Here is a 21,302-nt window from a genome sequence, read left to right as displayed (position 1 = left end):
CTTTTGAACAAAATAGGACCTTGGTTCAGAGATTGGTTTATCTGAAGAGGATCAAATGTTGAGGGCAATTGCAATGTCTTTAGGAGAAAATGTACTCATGTCAACAGAAGATGTAAGTGAACTATAAGTCATTTGTGATGCCAACAATTTCACATCTATATCAATGGCCTACTACAGACATTGTGCAGTATGTTTGACCATTGGTATCTGTCACATGATGTCTGATGTATAGCTAATTAGTATGCATGTTTTCATTGCAAGAAAACTAGGAGAATGGTCATTTTATTATCATGCAGATGTTTTTTCTCTCTCAAAAGCTATCAATTTGTATGACTGAGAACTGTCTTACATCAGATGACAAAATCAATTAAGCTAGCGAGACTATTATTTGTGTTGAAAATTACAATTTTCACATTTATTTATTAATTGATGAAATGCACTATGAACTTTCGAGTGTAGGAAAAAAAACCTCAGGAAAAAAAACCCTAGGAAAAACCCCCATAGTGAAAAAAACACGTTTAGGAAATACTTTTGCAGAATACGGAAGACTTACTAACTTGTTTCTCATAACTATATTCACAGAAGTGACATAAATGGTCACACATGTTACTAGTATATTATTGTCTCATTGTGTTATTCTTTGATCTTAGTTGTGAACATCTAGTGTTAATTTGTGTCAATCACTTACGTTTCCAGGCAACCTTTGATCTTGAATGCCTATTCATTGGTGTTTTGTTAAGTGTTTAATTCTATATTGTTGAGAGATGCCTTTGATTTTTACATAAGATAAGTCTTGTTCATTTAGTTTTAAATCTTTGATATTGATTGGTGGATTGATGGACAGGAAAGGGCAAAAGTATTACACAGTATTTTTTTTCATTTTTCATTATTTATTAAATATTTACAAAATGTGAAACACATTAAATTATTCAACTACAAGATTATTATTTAACTACCACACACTGTATTAAACCCACACCATTATTTCCACCTGACACAATGTCCCACGGCTTCAAGAAATTGTTGAATGTCTTTTCTTCCTTCAGAAAAATCTTTGCATAAGTTGTGAAGTTTTTCTTGTAGCTGTTTTGTCGCCCTATTGACGCGTTTTCTTGGGGGTACTCCACGGGACATCTGGTATAAAGTAGTTGAAACAAGAGCTGCATCTTTTCTGATTGCATCAACTGCAGCCCACACAGATGGATGGTTATAGCCAATGCATTATTCCAGCTTTCACTCGGGTTGTTGGTTCTGTCTTCGTTGTTGAGTGTTGCTTGATGAACATTCCACAATGATGGCGGAAACAGTGGAGGAATCCTGCGATATCTAAGAGGAGGAAAACCGCCACCAGGATATACAGGCGGAGGTTGAATTCTCCTTGAAGGGACCTGACACATAGCTGGAATCAATGTAGTTCAGGAGCTCTTCTAGAATGATCTGGAACAGTATTCCTCAAGTGTTCCACACCCAGGGTTACGTCTTCTACTGGTAGGAATGCCAGTGTGTCAATCATGCCACAGAACAATCTAGTAGTGTCATCAGTTCTATATGAATTTACCAGCCCAAGTTCCTGTATTTTTCTCCAGGTGCTCTGCGTGAGATGGTAGAAACATCCATGTTGAGAGACATGGGGTTCTAAGATATTTGTGGTGGCTCTAATAGCTGATAGTTCAAAGTCTGTAATGATGGTTGATGGATCAGGTGAAAATCCAAGTTCTTCCCATTTTTCCACTATAGCAGTTAAGAGTTCTTCATAGACGGCTTGAGTCTTGCCAGATAAAAATATGATTGACACAAATTAACACCTGTTGATCACACCTAAGATCAAAGGTTACCATATCCCCCATTAGACCATTAACAGAAAATATGTGTTGCCGTTTATTTTACATGTAAATACTGACAATGTGCAAGCAAAATACTGACAATGTGCAAGCATTGGTGATAAAAAACAATTGTTTTTCACTATGGGGTTTTTTCCTAGGGTTGTTTCCTAGGGTTTTTTTTCCTATGGGGGGTTTTTCCGGACCCCGAACTTTCATCTGATAAAGTCAACGTAACTTAGAATGTCATGTAAGTTGGTTAAAATGTAGACTTTCTGAAGGGAAGCAAGGCAGCTTCAGTAGTGTTTTCCAAAATCAACAACACAGGTTTAATCTGTGTGCCTATAAGTTTCAAAGATTAACTCAAGACAAAGCAATGTTAGGATGTGTTATCAGTAGCTGTCTGACACACAATGAGTGTTTATAAACATTTGAGTGGTTTGTCTCTGCCCTGTTTATTTCACAGATTAGTCATTTGCATATAAATGTGTCAGACACAAGGTCACACAGCCACTGAAAAAAATCATTGATTTTGGTGTTTTCATCTGCCCATTTTATCGAATTATAGCTATTCCATTCCTTTATTTTTTGGTTTCCAATAGCCTTACACATTTGGATGCCCCTACACATGTTAAAACAGACCTTGATGGGAAAACAAATGGATTGTGCCGATAAACAAGCTTGAAAATCTATGCTGTGACTTCATGGACGTTTTCTAGGAGTTTATTTTTTTCAAAATACACGGTCTTTAACAAAAAATAACGAATACTTATTGTCGTCGGATTAACACCAAATTTTCACAGCTTTAAGATGACAATGAGAGGAACGTGAATGTGTCCAGACAAACTATTTCATGGATTATTTACCAATGTGTTGTGGTTTGAGTTGGGGGCAATGCGACTAAACAGAAATTAAAATTCAGGACACTACTTTTCAAAACGCATTGCTTGAATAAAACTGACCAGACACATTCAATTTACCAGACTTTGAACAACTTGGAAAAGTGAAAAAAAAAACTTCTTATCACCAGCATAAAATGCGTAATTATTTTTTTTTACAAAAGTATTTTTTCACTTTCGATTAAGTAACGCACCGTAGAATGCAGATACAGGCATGGCAAACAAACCTTTGAAAAGCTTGAAGTCTGTCGATTCCAAAAATATATACTTTCCTGGGTCTATTTGTAGTCGTTTAGTCACAATCAGAAGATGAAAACAAGTATGTCAATAATAGTCCTGCTACCTTAAAGAAAAATATAAGTTTCAAGGTCAAACAATGATATAAACTAAGATGCTCTCGTAACCACCTGCTAACATTTCCAGGAGGAGGAAAAGAAAAAGAAAGAAGATGAGGAAAAGAAGAAGGTGGAGAAAAGGAAATCACTAGAGGAGAAAGATAAAATTAAAGAAGAAGATCCCCTTGAGAAATCTGTGCTGGATAACTTTACTGGCAAGATGTTACCAGGATGTCTGAAATTGTTAGATGAATTGCCAGATACTGTATATAGAATATGTGATTTGTTGGTGGTGTCTAAAATCAGGAATGGTGATGAATGGAGAGACGATATGCTTATGTGTCTTATTCAACAGGTAAATGGAATGGATCTTTTTAAGTTGCATTGTCAGGGATATATGCTGAATCTTATTTTGTAGTAAGACCAAGTTATCAAAGCTTTACTGAGTGACTGATGATTTCCACCATGTCACATCTACCTTTAGCATCTGACGATATGCAAATAAGAAAACAAAATATATGCCTGTCTTGCATGACAGTTGTAGAGATCACCTACTTTACATCATTAATAGGCGTATAAAACCCCAATAGTGTTTCTTTCTGGATATTTTTTGTTGAAATTCTCTATCACAGGTACAAGGTATATGAATACATTATTTTCTTCTATTTTCAGGTGTTTGAGTGCGCTATGGTACTGGTAGAAGCTGCTGCCCCGATGACTGTAAGCGACACTAGAACAGTGTCAGAATGGGCTAAACAACTCACTGCAGTACCAGAATCTATCAAGCTAGCTTCAAGGATACATCTGTTCAGTTTGTTATTTGAGGTAAATCATGATTATGAGACTATATAATGGTGTGTGTTTATATAGAAGGTAGGTCTTGCCCTGGTCCTAGTAACAATACAGAACTACTTTGTATAGGATTTATGCTTGTTTGATATGCCATATCTTTGCTGTGTTTCTCATCATTGTATATTTGTTACAATAAGCGCCAAAATAAACTGATCATATGGTTGTGTCCAGGGACCCTGGCAGTTAGAATAGAAAGTGCCAAACTTGAAGTCAAAACAAACATGGCAAATAATTTTCCAAGGGATATTGTATTATATTTCATTCTATTTTGGCACCCACTGTAATTTACCTTTTATGACCTAACTGTTTAGTTTCATATGATTTAAAGTATGCTTGTATCTTGCAGGCAATGAAGATACCGTGTGCTCAGGCAGTTGAAAAGTCAGGCGTTCTTGATGTCTTAGTTCGCTTACTTGATGGCACACAGCATTGTCTTGCTGCTGCTAAAGATACCACCACACCCAAGTATGTTCTTTTCATCTACTTGCTTAAAATACGAGTTTCTAGCTATAATAGATTTTCCCTGTTCAAAAATTTATGTTTTTTTTCCTGTAATATTGCAGGTACCTAGCACCGTTGATGCTGCTTGTTGATCTCTATGAAAAGACCTCAGTGGGAACTAAAAGAAGAAAAGAGCAAAGAAAGGTATGTCGTATGTTTTGCTAAATGTAGTACATGCGTTTTTGAATCTTGAGTAACTCAATGGGAAAACAAGTTATTGATTTATTTGTTTTTTTAGGTTGCATCCCATACTTGGAAGTGGTTTGATGATAGGAATGGTAAATGGTGTCATTATAGTGCCAGTAATAATAAGACCATAGATGATGCCTATTATGCTGGGGAAACCAACATTAGATTTTCTGCAGGGAGACGAAGATATACTGTGCAGTTCAACCACATGGTACAGGTGAGTCCCCTTACACATTTAAAATAATAGGGCTCAACAATGCATGACAGTCATGGAGGAAAAGGCGTTGATTTCTGAATTTTGTCAGAAAGCCCTGTGAAAAGTGTGTGAATGATATAAATTGTGATTGCTTTAAAGGCCTTTGCTAATTGCTGTGACCAGAATTATGGAGGTGTGGCTGTTCAAATTTACAGTGCTAACTGACAGTCTATTAAAATGATACACAATACGCAAAGTCTGCTTATAAACATAACAAAGTATAGTTTATTTACTGCATAACAGTGATTGACAATAGTTTATCCACAAGGGTCTTCTTTTTCTTCTCTGTCCACAAATCTGTTTTAAAGAAATTCCTGAACAATGGTCAAGTAATCAAATGTGCCATACAATCAGTACTATGATACAGTGGCCCCTCGCTAAGTCGCGGGTGTCGGGATCCAAGCAAAAACCGCGACTTATCGAGGGCCGCGACTTACCGAGGGACCTCGTGAAAGAGGGAGATCGTGCATTGAAAAACATATAAAAAGCGCATATAAACCCTCGGTTTAGCTAATTGATGTATCATCATATGTGTCAGGCAGTATTCGAATAAAATCATGATTATGTTTGCTGTAAACATTGCGTTGATTATTTTGTTTGTGTCCGATATTATGTGGGTCGCTTGCTGTTGCTTGCGACTTCGACGGTAACAGCTTCCAAAATAAACCAGTTTCATTGCAATTATAAACTTGTTCGTCAAAATAACCACCTTCATAGATAATTTCTCTCAGTTTTTCGGGAAAAGTTCTGACAGCGTCCATGTTCACAGATCGAGCTTGGATTGAGACTGCGTGTGTCGATAGCGTGTCCTCTTTGCCATCGCAAGAACCACCCTGAACTGGCCTCAAATTCAAAGTCGTCATATCTGAGTTGTGTGCTTTGCATTGGGTGATGGGACCAGATAGTGGAGTTCTGCCAGACCGTTCTTGAAGAAACGTAAACAGCTTTATCGGTGTCATCATTATCGGACACTTTCGCATGTTTTTCTGTTCAGTCCCGCCTCTTGGTCAACTTTGAAAACAAATTTACTTTTCATTTTTTACCCACCCATGAATAGTGGGCTCAACCACGGCTAGATCACCTGCAACCCATAACTTGGTTTCACCTCTACTTGACACGGTCGATCGTCATGAGTTTATGGCGTACGAACAGGCTGGATAGCTTTTGCTTTAACATGCTGCTCAATTGTGAAATGGAGATCAGAATTCTATGAATTCAACTCATTGTAGCGAGTTTGTTTAGAGGTATACCAAATGGGACCGGCCAAGAAGTATGTACGGTTACTACTCGACACCCCTGTTGACACCTTGAGTAAGGCCGCCGTCACCCATTTCGTCTCAGCAATTGACGGACAGTGGGTGTTAAGTTGTCTCTTTAACGGTTAGTTAAAAACACTATGCCACGAAACATTAGTCTTTGTACTTCAAAACTGCTGTCAAAACACAATAGAAATTTTGGGAGCCATCCAAGTACCCGCGACTTAGCCGAATCGCGACTTAGCCGAATCGCGACTTACCGAGGCGCGACTTAGCGAGGGGCCACTGTATTTGTAGTTGTAAATTGCAGAAAAATTAACAAGCATTCAGTCTTGTAACTGTGACATATGCAGAGTTGTCTGTACAGTGATCAGAGACATTGTGATCATCTTAGTATTAGATCTATAATATAGTCAGGATGCGAATTTAAACTTCTTACTCCTTGCATAAACATGTATCTTGTTTCTTGTTTTAAGTTTCAAAAATATTAAACAGTTTATGCTTGGATTATATAATATGAATGATATTTTCTTTTGTGTTACTTAGCAAAATGATAGATAAAGATGTGTAAATGTATTTCACTCTATAAAAAAGTGTATGTTCATTTTGTCTGATTTTAAATTTGTTCAGGTGAATGAAGAAACTGGAAACAGAAGACCAGTGATGTTATCTTTGATACAAAAAGAAGTTAAAGAACCACAGGAAGCAGCCAGTCAACTTAAATACAGTGTGGAAGAATCAGCAGATTCTGGAAAGAAGAGAAAGACCGAGATTGATGAAAGCCTTTTGTCAACTTCTGTACAAAATCAAGGTAAGTCCTTGTGTTGTAACGGTTGTTTTTTTGCAAATAAGTGGTTGTTAACAGCAATAACATAAGAGTATGAATCAGCAACCCTAAACTTGACTCGTTAAATGCATATTTATTGGACTGCATTTTTACAATGCAGTTACCATATGAAGGAACAATTTTGCTCATCGTAAACAACCATTAATTTTCATCAAGTGTCTGCTGTTAAACTACAATGATTTTGAAAATGTGTGACAAGCAGTTCTGCTTCTAAACCTCAAAACCATCTACAAGTTGCATGAAGCAACATTATTTGCAACACAGCTGTATTGCCAGCCAATAGACTATTTATCTTTCCCTGAAAGATTCTGCCTTGTATGCATGAAATCAAAACTTAAAACAGGACAAAAATCATATCGGCGTCAGACCATCACATGGTACCCAACAAATGCAAAACTATTTTTTGGTATTTCCATGCTTCATAATGTGCTTATACACATTAATGATGATGGTCAATTTTGAATTTCAACATTGAACCACTAAAAAAGGGAAATTCACATTCAAAATTAAAACATTCAATCCTTCACGCATTAAGCAAGAACTTGCAGTAAATGGAAAATCTTTTTTACTCGACCATGTTAGCGCCCAGTGTTCTTAACTCAGAGAATCGCGATTTTTTTAGGGGTGGGCACTTACCCAAGCACCTCCTTGGAAAAGAGAGCAAATGACAATTTAGTTCACCATGTGACAGATTGAGGTGATATTACGACTTTGGGGAGAAATAAAATTAAAAAATTCGAAATGGTCACAAAAATATTCACATTTTATTATAATATCAATTACGTACCACCCGAATGTACGAGGTTAAAGATATTAGTGTCTGTTGGAACAAAATCTTTATCATTATCTCCACTGACGAACGTGTTGGATCATACACCAACTCTCGATGAAAAGCACTTTCCACCATGATGTTTTTTAGCTCCGTTGTCGACACAGTACCTTAGATTGTTCTTTTTCAGATTTGTTCATTTCATGTCAAAATCTCAAATTCTCTATTTTTGGTGAATATTTTTGTCATTTTTGGTAAAAAGTGATATTTTCGACTTCTTGTTAAAAACCACAAGTCCGATTGCTTTGATACTATACATATTGTTCATTTTCTAATGATATCTTCAGTTCTTAATTGAAATGTACATTGCTAACAGCGGAGCTATCTCTGCCGACAGGCTGCTTGTCTTTTCTTTCTTTGACCTAATGGGTCTAGTCTGTTATTAACTAATCAGAATGCTGTGTTGTACAAGACTTTCTGGTAGCGCAATGCGGAAGGCGCAGTACTATATGTTTGGATTGATTTTTTTTCAAAAACTGGTAACTAGCAATTTTTGATAGATAAACTGAATATGGCATAAGTAATTACTGCATTTCACTTTTGTTATATTTTATTCATGATTACCGTGGTCTGCGCATTCACAACAGATTCACGGCAGTCAATATTAACGCTGTATCATATAAAAACGATTACCAGTATTTGAAAACGTTAAACAATGATCAAAGACCAAGTTTTATGATTAGACAGTTGAATTAAGGGTATTTTGAAGAGGATGGGCACTTAGCCAAACATAAAACTGAATTGGGGGTTGGCACTTAGCATGGGCGCTATCACCGTCAAGTAGGTAATATGAAAATCAGAAGAAACTAAGTTTTGCTGGGAATCTTCATTTTATAATGAGTGAGATTAATACTATGTAAAAGTAGGGATTTTTGCACCCAGTCCGCTTAAATTCGTCAGTAGCTAATATGTGCAAGTCAGTCTTAGTCATGTAATTTAAAATCCTTTGCAGATAAAGCAACTGAACATAATAGTGAGAGTAAGAAAGATGGTGTTGATGATAAAAAAGAAGCTGAAGCGCCTGTTGTTGAAGTTATAGGCTTGGCACCAGAACAGATACAGACTATTGTAAGGTAAGTACTATTGCCATTTAGTGACGTCTTCACAGTAAATACTGCATATTTCAAGATAACAATGGGGTCACCTGACCAAATTATTGCTCTGAAGGCTATTACTAACTCCATTTCATACACTGGAAATAATGCCTTGGCAGGGAATACTCATTAAATGACTTTTAAATAATTTGCTGTTAGACTTGAAACAAACTTCATATACGAGAGTTCACCCTCTGGTGACCAAAAATGGAAATGTTTAATATAGCTTGCATGTCTGACCATTATTTAGTGTGGTAATACGGTATTATGTGGATTTTCTTGCACAGTATGTTACTGTGAACAAAAAAGCAACACAACCAGCAGTATTACAATATATCTCACTGTTTTGCAAACAAAGTAGAAATATTGATATCAGGTTACCATTACAGACTGTTATACCTGAACTATCAATATTTCTATGTTCGCTATATTATAATGCTGCTGGTTGAGTTGCTTTATCATTCAAGTATACTTCTCAACTATACATCGTTGAAAAAATAAGGAGAGAAAATTCAATGCGCATCAACTTTTTAGTCCCCGTTCGGATCTAACGTTTTGACCTTCGTGTGTCCATGCGTGCGTGCGTCTGTGCGTGCGTCCGGACCTGTATCTTAGAAATGCCTGGAACAATCACAATCAAACTTCACACATACATCATACATGATTGTATACATATGCACGTCAATTTGTTTCACGATCTGATTCAAGATGGTGGAATGGCGACCATTTTTGTGCTAAAAATCATCAAAAACAAGCATTTCTCAGCTGTTAACAGATGGATTTTGTTCAAACTTGCTATATACATTAGACATTATGGGACCTTGATGCAAATAATTTTATTTTTCAGATAAGATTCAAAATGGCCGACTGGCAGCCATTTTGTTTTAATTAATGTGGTTCTCGTGCCAGATCTCTGACTTGCTTTCACTGATTATGTTCAAATTTTAAATATTCATTATACATCATGTCATAGATAGACAGATATATTGGTTTGACGATCTTATTCAAAATGGCCAAATGGTGGCCATTTTTGTGCTAAAAAATCATCAAATATCAAGCATTTATGGATGGATTTCGTTCAAACTTGGTACATATGTTAGACATTACAGGTTCCTGATGCACATCATTTATTTTTCAGATCGGATTCAAAATGGCTGTCTGGCGGCCATTTTGTTTATGATTGGGCTTCTAGAGCCATATCTTTTAAATGCTTTGACTGATTACATTCAAACTTTATATATTCGTTATACATCATGTTATATATATACATGTATTCAAAATTGCTGATTTTGAATGCTGTTCCAGAGCAATATCTCTCAATATGGACAAGTACTTGTTTGACGATCAGATACAATTGTCAATCATTTTAATGTTAAAAAATCATATTCCTGACATGGTTATATTCCAGCTATATTACTATAAACAAAACTATATATCTTAAATTTGATAACTAACGGGGACTGTGCCATGCATGGTTTGTTCATCCAGGTGTTGCGTTGGATTGATCAGTGTACCAGTGGATTCAGAAACTCTTCATGCAGTGTTGAGAGTTACCTTAAGATTTACGAGAGAGCATCAGAATGCTCTGCTATTTGCTGAGTTAGATGGTCCAAAAATGTTGTTGTCACTAAAGCAGCCTTCTGGATTCCCTGGATTTACATCTCTAGCCACCTTGATTTTGAGACATGTCATGGAAGAACCTCACACATTGAGGCATACTATGGAAAAGGTAATGTTGTTGTGTTTCTGTCTGAATTAAAGTATCTAATCACAAGAACTCTATCGCATATTTGGCCTGTATCAGGAATGAGACTCAACATTCAACACTGAGGGCGCTGTCATATTGGTCAAAATATAACCAGTATGAATGAAGATCACATTGCTGTGACCTTTAATGTTTGGTTGTACCAGCGAGTTCCTCTGTGGTCTGCGGTTTCTTCTCATAGTTTTAACAGTGCTTTATTCAGTAATATTGCACATGAATTTACCCTCTATGTTGAATATGAGGGAAATCACAAATTGAAGCAGTCTCCCAGATGTTTATCACTTTGAACAGAAATAGCGAGAAAGGCTAGAACCCCCTCAAGTATGAAGTATAAGCAGGTGGAATGAATGGACGTGGCGTTGTATTACAGACACGTTTAATGAGAATTTGCCTTTGGGCCGGAATCCCGGCCCAGTTGAACAATATGCCAATTACTAGTTACCCACGTCCTACTTGCACATTGCAAGGGCCACCGGGAACCAGCAAGTACTTTTATGAGAATAGCGATGAGTAAATCATTTTAATTTCCTCTAGGTTGTGAGAACAGCAGCGACTGGTAATATTGGTAGCAGTATATGTGGTGTTGCAGCAGGTACCATAGGTGCTAAAGAATTACATTATATTATGCGAGTTCTTGGACCGGCTGCGTGTCACAATCCGGATTTGTTTGTGGATGTTGCTAAAGTCATTTTAAGAGTAGCTTTGCCAACTCCCTCAAGAAGAGGTATGTATTTAAAAACTTGCATGATCAATTGAGGCTTATTCAATGCATTACAAAGTAGCATTGGAAAAGCTAGCTCTTCAACATTTTTACTTTTAGAAAAAATAGTTTAATATGCTTTTTTCTGTCACAAATATGCCTAATAATCTTCAAAACTATTATTCAAATCTGAATGCAATGCTGTATTTGCTCTATTACAAGCAGATTCTCTGACTGTATTAAATATCTGATTCCGCTGGTGAAGTTCAAAGATTTATTTGCAAAAACTTACAGTTCATAACAATAACATCAGTAATTTGCAATGTTAGGAATCTATAGGTTAATGCTTTTTATTCATCATAGACACATTGCATACACTACTAATAAAACTAATACACTACTCGTATTAAATTGTTGTATTGATTGTTTTTCCTTTTTTCTCAGATGAAGATGAAGCTCGTCTAGTTGGGCCGAATGTTCCACTGATTCTGAAGACCACATCTGTCAAGTCGTCAATGCCTCCACCAATAGATGGACCTATAAAACAAGTGTTATGTGATCTTCTTAATGCATTGGTAGTTGTACAAAGTGAGGAAGTACCACCACAAACAGGTGAGGATTCTAATCATACTTGTAGCTGTGTTCCCATGGAGGGGCTGTACTGTTTAGTTCCCACTCACATGATACTCATTGCCTAGTAATTGGAGAGGATGTCCTTTGTAACCCCCCCCCCCCTCCTCAATCCTAACTCTACCCCCCTTCCAATTCAATTGTATATGCCAGTGAAAAGCTGGAAACTCTCAGAAAACTGTACTTTGGGATAGTTGTTGACTCTCCCGAACAGTGTAACATGACTGTAATATTTATGAATTTGGTTTCCTCAGGATTACCATAAAAATCATATTTGAGGCCACAACTTTAACAGAAGCCGCACCCCTGACTTAAGACGTTGTTTCATGTTGAAATTGACAAGCTTTGATTCCAGGAAAAAGTCTGCAATATAAGCTGCACCCCAAACTTCCACAAACCAAACAGCCACCACATTTCAGAACAAGATATACCATTTAATTTTAAATTAAGGCATAATTTTTTCGAACATTTTAATCTTTCCTACACCTAGATTAAAGTCTAATTTAGGTTTTCTGTAGTCATTGACGCTTATTCGAGAGTACAGTGTGTATTGTGGGTAGTGTGAATGGGTAAACTGCGTTTCGACAATGAGCTGTTATTATTGTCAAGTGTTAAATTCTTCTACAATGCTCAGCTTATCTTTCGAAAAACAACTAATTTCTTGATTTAAAAAAAATCATGCCGTTTTCCCATCAAAGCCAAACGATCGTACTACAACAATGGTAAATCTCTTCCGTGTTACGTTCACCATGAAGTTGCTGAACTACATTAACATATTTAAATGAGGTATGGTAATTTAAACAAGTTGGCACCATCCAGCGTTACGATTGGTTAATTAGCGACTTGACCTATCAGGTCAAAAAACAGTTTCGAGTCACTAAAGGTGTTTGAACAAACATGGCGGATATTGTATCAGATCGAGTGTTTACATGTGACATTCGCTTGCGGTGAAACTAAGTTGAATTTTCACAACATTTCAACGAATTTATTTTTTGTACGTTATTGTAATCACTACTAAGTAATAATCATCAATTATAACACATAACATACAAGTTATACTTGTGTGAAACAAAGCATGACCGGCTGGATTGCGATGCCGTTACCGTGATCATTTGCTACTAAGAATGCATTCTTTTTTGTTTTTACTGTTTTTAGCATATACTTTTCGTTACCAAAAAAAATTAAGAAAATAAATACATAATACATTATTTTTTTGTTATCATGTGAACATTTTTAGTCCCCGTTCGGACGCAGTCCAAAAACAAGGACTTACAGTACTCATTCAGCCCAACCTCCCGCTTTTATCGTTTTTTTTACCCGACCGCTTATCGCTTTTGTTCGCTCGCTCGCTCTTGCTATGGCTGGCTTCAGAAATGTCGTCCGCTTCCCAACCGACCGCTGGAGTAACGATGATGGTACATTGCATGTATAAACTTATGTTTTTATTCGTAATAAATTTATGTTTTAATGACGATTTAAAATACAACGTGTATTGCTTCTCTGTATTGAGAAAGGAGACAAAGATGCCTTCAAATCACTTGACACATTGTAACGTTCGCTACGCAAGTCGAACTGTGACCTGTATTTACATATTTACGTCCTTGTGTGCGTAGTTCAAGCAGCTATATAACTGGTCAATCAATCGTGATATATGTTGAGTACTAGTATTTGTGTGTTGTGTGTGTGTTTCTGTGTAATTTTGACTAAATTTATTCCGATGAGCGCTCAAAATAATTTGACGCTTTATTTGCGAACGCAACTCACACTATGACCCTTACTCAATTTGCATAAGTAATACGAATGCTGTAGTTATATATCTGGTTAACTATTGCTTGTGTCTGGGTGCGCAAAACAAAACTGCACATATAATCATTGCATAGCTGAATTTCTACAAATCAATTGGATTTAAACTACTAGTATAATGACTGTGACGATTAATCGCTTGTCTGAGTACTTGTGGCGATGAATTATTGGATTGGCAGCAGCCGGACGAAAAACGAAAGAGATGTCGGAACAGTTAATTGTTGAGGAAAAATGAAACAAAACAAACTCAGCCAGTGATACATTTCGAAAATAAAAATACAAAATAAACGCAATCAAAGACGCCGACCACACGCGTTGGAAATAAATAAAACGTGTTGTAACACAGTCTCACCAAACTCTTTCACTCGCGCAATATAATTATGTTTTTTCCCTAAGCACTTATATTTAATACATTGACGAAAAACACCGCAAGAAAAATGTAAATCAGGCTTGTAATTACTAGTAACTCAACTCAAACGAAATGTTGATCACTGTCAAAGTGGATAAATTCGAACCATCATCAAATTCAAAATTCTAACGATCTCGTTGAATGTCAATCAAAAATAAATGTTTAGAAAGACAAAAACAACAAATGTGCCATTTCAAAGGGCACCCTTACAAAAAATGTTTGCGATTGTGTGAACATGTTAGCGTGCAAACAAGGAACAGAGCTAGTGGTCCACCAAGGAAACTTAGCGATGACGCAGTTAGATGTATACGGCTGTTGAAAACAGAGACTCCTTCGATCTTATATGAGCAGGTTCGCGTGGATGTATCATTTTCAACTATTACAAACAACACTATATATATGATAATAAAGACTTTCCGTTTTCGACATTGTGAATTTTTTTTGTTTTTATGTAGAAAAATACAGTATTTTTTTTACCAAGTAAAATCATATTTATTAAAGTTATTGTTTATACACGAGTTGTCGAACACACTACATAGTTTGTAATTTCATCCAGTTCCTTTCAGTCACAGTTCAAGACAAATAAAAGGCACAAATATAGATAATATAGCAAATTATTTTTCTCTGTAATATTCGTGTGTAATCAGTAATTATGAAAATAATTTATGGGTACATATGGAATACGTTTCATTCTGAATTATTCTTAATATACATTTCTAAATTATCTTGTCAAAATACAGTTTTTTTTCAGGGTTTTTCCCCAAAAAGACGAAAGAATTTCATAATGTCTTTTTTTTTATTATTTATTGGGAACGGAAAGTCTTTATTGTAGTGCTTCGCCTCGGTTGACAGTGAGATCTTCGGGTCGCTAAAACTGTAAGTCCTGTTGGAGTGAACATTTTTATTATTATACCGAATAAATCTTGAAACAGAAATTGTGGCAATCTTCCAGGTCATCATTAGAAAGATTTTCAAAGGCAAATTTAATCTCCACTCAAAGCTAACTTGAAGGATTGCAGGAAATTGACCCTTACCGATTCATATTTATGAATTAATCGGGATTCAGGTACCATGGTGTTTGTAACAGAGTATTCCTAAAGATACGCAAAAAAAACTAACTTTCGCGTGGGATTTTTCATGCAAACATTGTTAATGGTTCCTTGACACCGACACCGATTCCTTTCTAACTTTCATTTTTTCCAAGATGCGGCAAACCCTGCTCATGACCGGGGACGTCGTCGAGATGCAGGTGCGATTTCTCTTCGCAACGCGTTCTATTTATTTTCAACGTGTGTGGTCGGCGCCTTTGATTGCGTTTATTTTGTTCTTTTATTCATGTAATCTATCCCTGGCAGCGTTTGTTTTGTCGCATCTCACAAGTTGCGTCCAAGCTGACTTTGTTTTGGCTGTAGGTGAACTACGTACAGCTCATGGAAGTATTTCGCAAAACGGAACACCCTGCAAAATTTGAATCCTTTATTTTATAAAGAGACATTGGGCGCAGAAATAAAAACCATAATTGTAATTCAACAAGTTTATGTAACGTGTTAGTCCGCTTGCCAGCCGCCTAGTTAAAAAAACACGATCTCCATTGATGTCGGCTTTGATAACATCGGAGAAGTAAGATGGGCGCCGCCCGACATTACATTTGCAATTATTGTATTTGTTTGACAAATTGTACAGTACGGTCATTCTATAACAATCAATTGGTCGTTTTTTTCACAGTCTTACTATTCCTGCAGATATTCTTCAATTGTTATAGGTGCCACGGATTTCATAACTACAACTTGACCCGTGTTAAACCCAAACCATGCGTCACCCTACACACGGTTACTCGACGAATACCGTACTCTACAGTAGACATTTTTCGCTCTCCATCAAAAATGTGCTAAAAAATCCAAAAAATCAAGCATTTCTCGGCTGTTTACAGATGGATTTTGTTCAAACTGGGTATATACATTAGATGTTATGGGACCTTGATGCAAATAATTTTATTTTTTCAGATTGGATTCAAAATGGCTGTCTGGCAGCCATTTTGCTTTAATGAATGGGCTTCTAGACCCATATCTCTGACTTGCTTTCACTTATTATGTTCAAATTTTAAATATTCATTATACATCATGTCATAGATAAACAGATATATTGGTTTGTCGATCCTATTCAAAATGGCCGAATGGTGGTCATTATTGTGCTAAAAAGTCATCAAATATCAAGCATTTCTGGCATTTATGGATGGATTTCGTTCAAACTTGGTACATACATTAGACATTACAGGTTCCTGATGCACGTCATTTTATTTTTCAGATTGGATTCAAAATGGCTGACTGGCGGCCATTTTGTTTTAATGATTGGGCTTCTAGAGCCATATCTCTTAAATGCTTTGACTGATTATATTCAAATTTTAGATATTCGTTGTACATCATGTTATATATATACATGTATTCAAAATTGCTGATTTTGAATGCTGTTCCAGAGCAATATCTCTCAATATGGACAAGTACTTGTTTGACGATCAGATACAAATGTCAATCATTTAATGTTAAAAAATCATATTCCTGACATGGTTATATTCCAGCTATATTACTATAAACAAAACTATATATCTTAAATTTGATAACTAACAGGGACTGTGCCATGCATGGCTTGTTTCATATTAGTTGTGTCCGTGTCAGTGCCGTATTTGATTTCACATGTTTGGTTCCATATTGTTTATGGTGGACATTATTACTACGCGTATGTATTATTACCAATTTTATATGGCAGTGTTATCCACCGTATTTTTTCAATGGTCGTTCTATAAATTTCTGATTGTATTTATTCTTCTTTTAACATCATAAAAACAAAAATGATACACTTGTACATGAAACAATAGATAATGAACTGTAAATGCGGGCGGTTGCGCTGTCAGGCGAGCGCGCGCGAGCGGATACTTCCAGATTTGCGCGGTCGAAAAAAAAGCGGAAATTGAAAAAAGCAAGCGGAAAAAAAACAAACGAAATCCGGAGGCGGGCGGGAGGTTGGGCGAAATGAGTACTGTATGTTTCGACCTCTGTGTGTCCGTGCGTGCGTCCGTGCGTGCGACCTGTATCTTAGAAATACCTGAACCAATCACAATCGAACTTCACACATACATCATACATGATATTATACATATGCACGTCAATTTTTTTCACGATCTGATTCAAGATGGCCGAATGGCGGCCATTTTTGTGCAAAAAATCATCAAAATCAAGTATTTTTCGGCTGTTTACAGATGGATTTTGTTCAAAATTTGTATATACGTTAGACATCATAGGACCTTGAAGCACATCATTTTGTTTTTCAGATAAGATTAAAAATGGCCGACTGGCGGCCATTTTGTTTAATGAATGTGGTTCCAGTGCCATATCTCTGACTTGCTTTGACTGATTACGTTCAAATTTTAAATATTCATTATACATGTATTCAAAATGGCTGATTTTGTTTTAATTAATGCTATTCCAGAGCAATATCTCTCAATAGTGGTTGATACAAATGTCAATCATTTTAATGTTAAACAATGATCATAATCATACTCCTGACATGTTTATGTCCCAGCTATATTACTATGAACAAAACTATATATCTCAAATTTAATAACTAACTGGGACTGTGTGATGCATGGCTGGTTTTTTTATTGACTGTCCCGTCACTCTGCCGGAAGTCGAACATGCCAGTAGTCGAACGCAATCAACTGTGTCAGATGACTGTCTCTCAGTTGCGACCTATAACGAATTAGAGTGACATCTATTCAAGAGATTGTAGTATACGGTGCCTTAATCTGCGAATGCGTACAAATCTACTTGTAGATAATATTTATTGCGCAGTATATTATAGTGTGAAATGTTGTTTGTGTACAAGTTTGTCTGTGTGTAAAAACCCGAGAGTGCGCTTAGAATTGCAACATCTCATTAGCATGTCATTATAAAACAATATTCAAGCTTGACATCATATAATTCCTACAATGCTCCTTGCAATGCAGCTGATGTACCAAAGCCAGACATGAAGGAAAGCCCTCCAACTGTGTCTGAAGAAATTGGTCAAGCTCTTCGTGAAGTTGGAGATGATTTCATTCGACAGTATTCAGTTAATGGTACAAGTAATCGAGCTGTACGTAGACAAGACAGTATTGTTGTTGATACCGAAGCTGAAGCGGGAGATGAAGACCATCAGGTTAGGCAATGAATCCAGATTGTTTTTCATAAAACTAAAAGAAAAGTACATGTAGAATTTGAATTATTTTCTTTATATATTTTTTCGTTACTTTGAACAAAAATGCAACTCAATTAGCAGTATTGCAATAAAGCTCACTTTTGCTCAGAAAATATTGATAGTTTAAATGCAACAGTTTGTAACTGTAAGCTGAAATGCTATTTGTTAGTAAAACAGTGAGCTTTATTGCAATACTGCTGCCCATGTTACATTTTTATTCACAGTAATGTTGTATTTTCGAAAAAATTTAGTTGAAATCTTTCAATTTTGGGAAACCAAATATGAAAGTTAACAGTGTCTGTGGGTTATACTGATCGAAAGCTGGTGTATTGCACTGTTTATAGGCAAGGTCACCATTTGTCTTTACTATAAATCATTAATGTCATACATTACTGTTCAAATTCTTCTTTTGGGAGCACACTAAATTTACTTGAGAGGTATGTTCAATGTTCAAACTTTGCTTGGATGCAGTTAACAGTGGTTGTATAAAATTGAAAGGAGGGACATATAATGGCTGTACAGGAAACAACTTGAGTGTCTGATGTGCATCTAAAATTAATTTCAATAGAAAGTGCTTGAAATCAAATATTGATTTGATTGTATATTCCATCTTCAATAGTCGAACAGAATCCTTGGTGATTTAACCCCAGTAATTGCTGAAACACATCCAATTCCACCAAACTGACAGGCTACATTCCAGTAAATCATGAGGCAGATATCTTGCAAATACCAAAGCTGTTGCATTCATTATTATTGTACACATATTACTTAAATACATCAAAGGCTTCAAACAATATTTGGCCAACAAAGCAACTTATGGAGCTTGAATTAGACTCTGTTCTTGATTCTGAATCAGCTCGCTCCGTACATTTTCAATTAGAAAGTCATTCCATTTTCTGTGTAATTATTTGCTGTTTAGGTCAGTTGATGGTATTTGTTAGCTACACAAGAATTTGAAGTTATGGCTTGGTTGTGGAAGCAAAGCAGTAACAAATTTTTTTTATCAACAAATTAAATTCTGTAAAGCACTTGAATTAAAAGTGTGAGTCAGAGTGATCAAACTAAAAATTAAATGATCATTTTGTTTTTCTTTTTACAGGTTGCTGAAAGTAGCCAGTCCTCAGCCACTGTTGTTGAATCTCAAGAAAGCACAACTGTCAAAGAGAAAGATCCTGAACAAAAAGATGAAGCAAGTATCAAAAAAAGCAAAGAGGAAACTGCTAAATTAGCAGCAGCAAACAGACCCCTCATGCCAAAATCAGCGATACTCCGACTTCTTGCAGAGTTAGTTAGATCCTATGCTGGATGTGCTGCCATGATTACTCATTATCAGTACACAGGTGGACAAACACCACATTTGAAAGAAGTACGTATAATATATGTTGGTTTAGCTCATACAATTTGCAGTGTAATGCAGCAGATAAACATGTTTATAATATTGCCGAGCACAATTATTAAGGATGTAGTAGACATAACAGGTATTTTATAGTTAGGCTTGACATTTTCATATAAGAAATGTCCTGAACTATAGTAAACCATATACTTTATGAAACCTCTGATCTCACACTTCCTGGGTCATTTTGGATAGAATTCAATAGTTATCACGTGACTGCTAAGTAAACAAACAAAAATATTATTGTAAAAAAACGAGTACTGCGTGAAAATGAAACTAGTTAGATGAGTAACAAACATCGTAATGTTGACCACAGGGTGTCCAATCGGGTGACAAGATTTTTGCCCAGCGAGATGTGTTTATTTCATGAGACCAGCTTGAAATTTTGGACCACGGTCACTGAATTACACTTAATTTACTTTTAGTTTATAACGAGATTTCTGGCTAACAATTAATGTTAGGATAAAACGCTCTCACCGCATGTTTGATGCTTCAGGTAACCCATGCAAAAATCAAGCGAATGTGATACCCAGGGAACGCAGCGTACTCGATAATGTAGTTCACTAATTGGTTCGTTTTCATTTGGCAGAAACGGCAAATAACCTTTCCTGTGAACAAACTGGCCAATATTTTCAGTTTGGGACGTCGTTTGAGAAAAATATACCCTCGGGCGAAGGGTATACTTTTATTTTATAGATTGTGTGGTTCAAGTTACAAAGTGTTCAAGCGTATCGTCAATATTCAACGTAAAACAGGCTTCAAAGCACTGGCGAGACTTGTTCATCTAGATAGCGTTGTACAGTTACAAAAGATAAATTACGTAATCCTATGCACATACAAAGGTTGTTTATTGACTGGACACAAGTGAGAGATTATGGTTACTTCCTTAGTAACCGGGAACCGCACGACTGAGTTTATTGTGGCAGCTACTGCAATTTTTAATGTAGGCCAACTGTGATCAGTTTGAATTGCCGCGTGTTTTCCACACAATGTCCAAGTTGTCGACAACGATCATATCCCCCCCCCCCCCCCCTTATAAATATAAAATGAAATGTGCTTTGTTAATGTAGATGCAGGCGTGCTAGCTGGAGACGAGAGACAGAAACAGCTCGGTCCGACAGAGCATGTGTTTCGCTGTTCGGTCGAACGGCACCCAGGACTGGCGTAACGATTATTCAATTGTATTTATATCTCAGTTTCTTACTGGATGTTAAAATTTTGTTGTGATAAATAATTTGTCGTTTGGAACAACGTGTGAAAAAAGTACCTCTTGCCATACCCAAAGCCGGCCTGTAAAAAAATAACCCTGCCTGGTATACAGAAATCATGGAGCTACATGCAGAAAGTAAACATGCAGTACAGTTCAGCTCTGAAAATTTGACATCATAATTGGGCGCGGACACTCTGTATAAGGAGTGAGGTGATTGACACGTTTCTTTATTTGATTTTTTTGTTGGAGCTCTGACGCCGCTTCTATGAATTCCTTCTCAAGTT

General features: G+C 36.3%; 1 protein-coding gene across 1 annotated transcript in view; it reads left to right on the top strand.

Moving 5' to 3' along the window:
- LOC100371483 (E3 ubiquitin-protein ligase HUWE1-like) overlaps window positions 1-21,302 on the top strand; it is a 105,515-nt gene that overhangs the window by 36,877 nt on the left and 47,336 nt on the right. The window contains exons 32-44 of the mRNA XM_085496764.1: window positions 17-112; window positions 3,143-3,409; window positions 3,727-3,879; window positions 4,253-4,371; window positions 4,470-4,551; window positions 4,646-4,813; window positions 6,739-6,919; window positions 8,737-8,857; window positions 10,367-10,607; window positions 11,178-11,367; window positions 11,788-11,955; window positions 18,186-18,376; window positions 19,515-19,781. Of these exons, the coding sequence (XP_085352890.1) occupies window positions 17-112; window positions 3,143-3,409; window positions 3,727-3,879; window positions 4,253-4,371; window positions 4,470-4,551; window positions 4,646-4,813; window positions 6,739-6,919; window positions 8,737-8,857; window positions 10,367-10,607; window positions 11,178-11,367; window positions 11,788-11,955; window positions 18,186-18,376; window positions 19,515-19,781 (2,244 nt within the window). The remainder of the gene's footprint in view (window positions 1-16; window positions 113-3,142; window positions 3,410-3,726; window positions 3,880-4,252; window positions 4,372-4,469; window positions 4,552-4,645; window positions 4,814-6,738; window positions 6,920-8,736; window positions 8,858-10,366; window positions 10,608-11,177; window positions 11,368-11,787; window positions 11,956-18,185; window positions 18,377-19,514; window positions 19,782-21,302) is intronic.

This window comes from Saccoglossus kowalevskii, chromosome 3 (genome assembly GCF_978046115.1).
Source record: "Saccoglossus kowalevskii chromosome 3, keSacKowa6.1, whole genome shotgun sequence".
Taxonomy (NCBI): Eukaryota; Metazoa; Hemichordata; class Enteropneusta; family Harrimaniidae; genus Saccoglossus; species Saccoglossus kowalevskii.
This window is presented reverse-complemented; position numbering and strand designations above follow the sequence as displayed.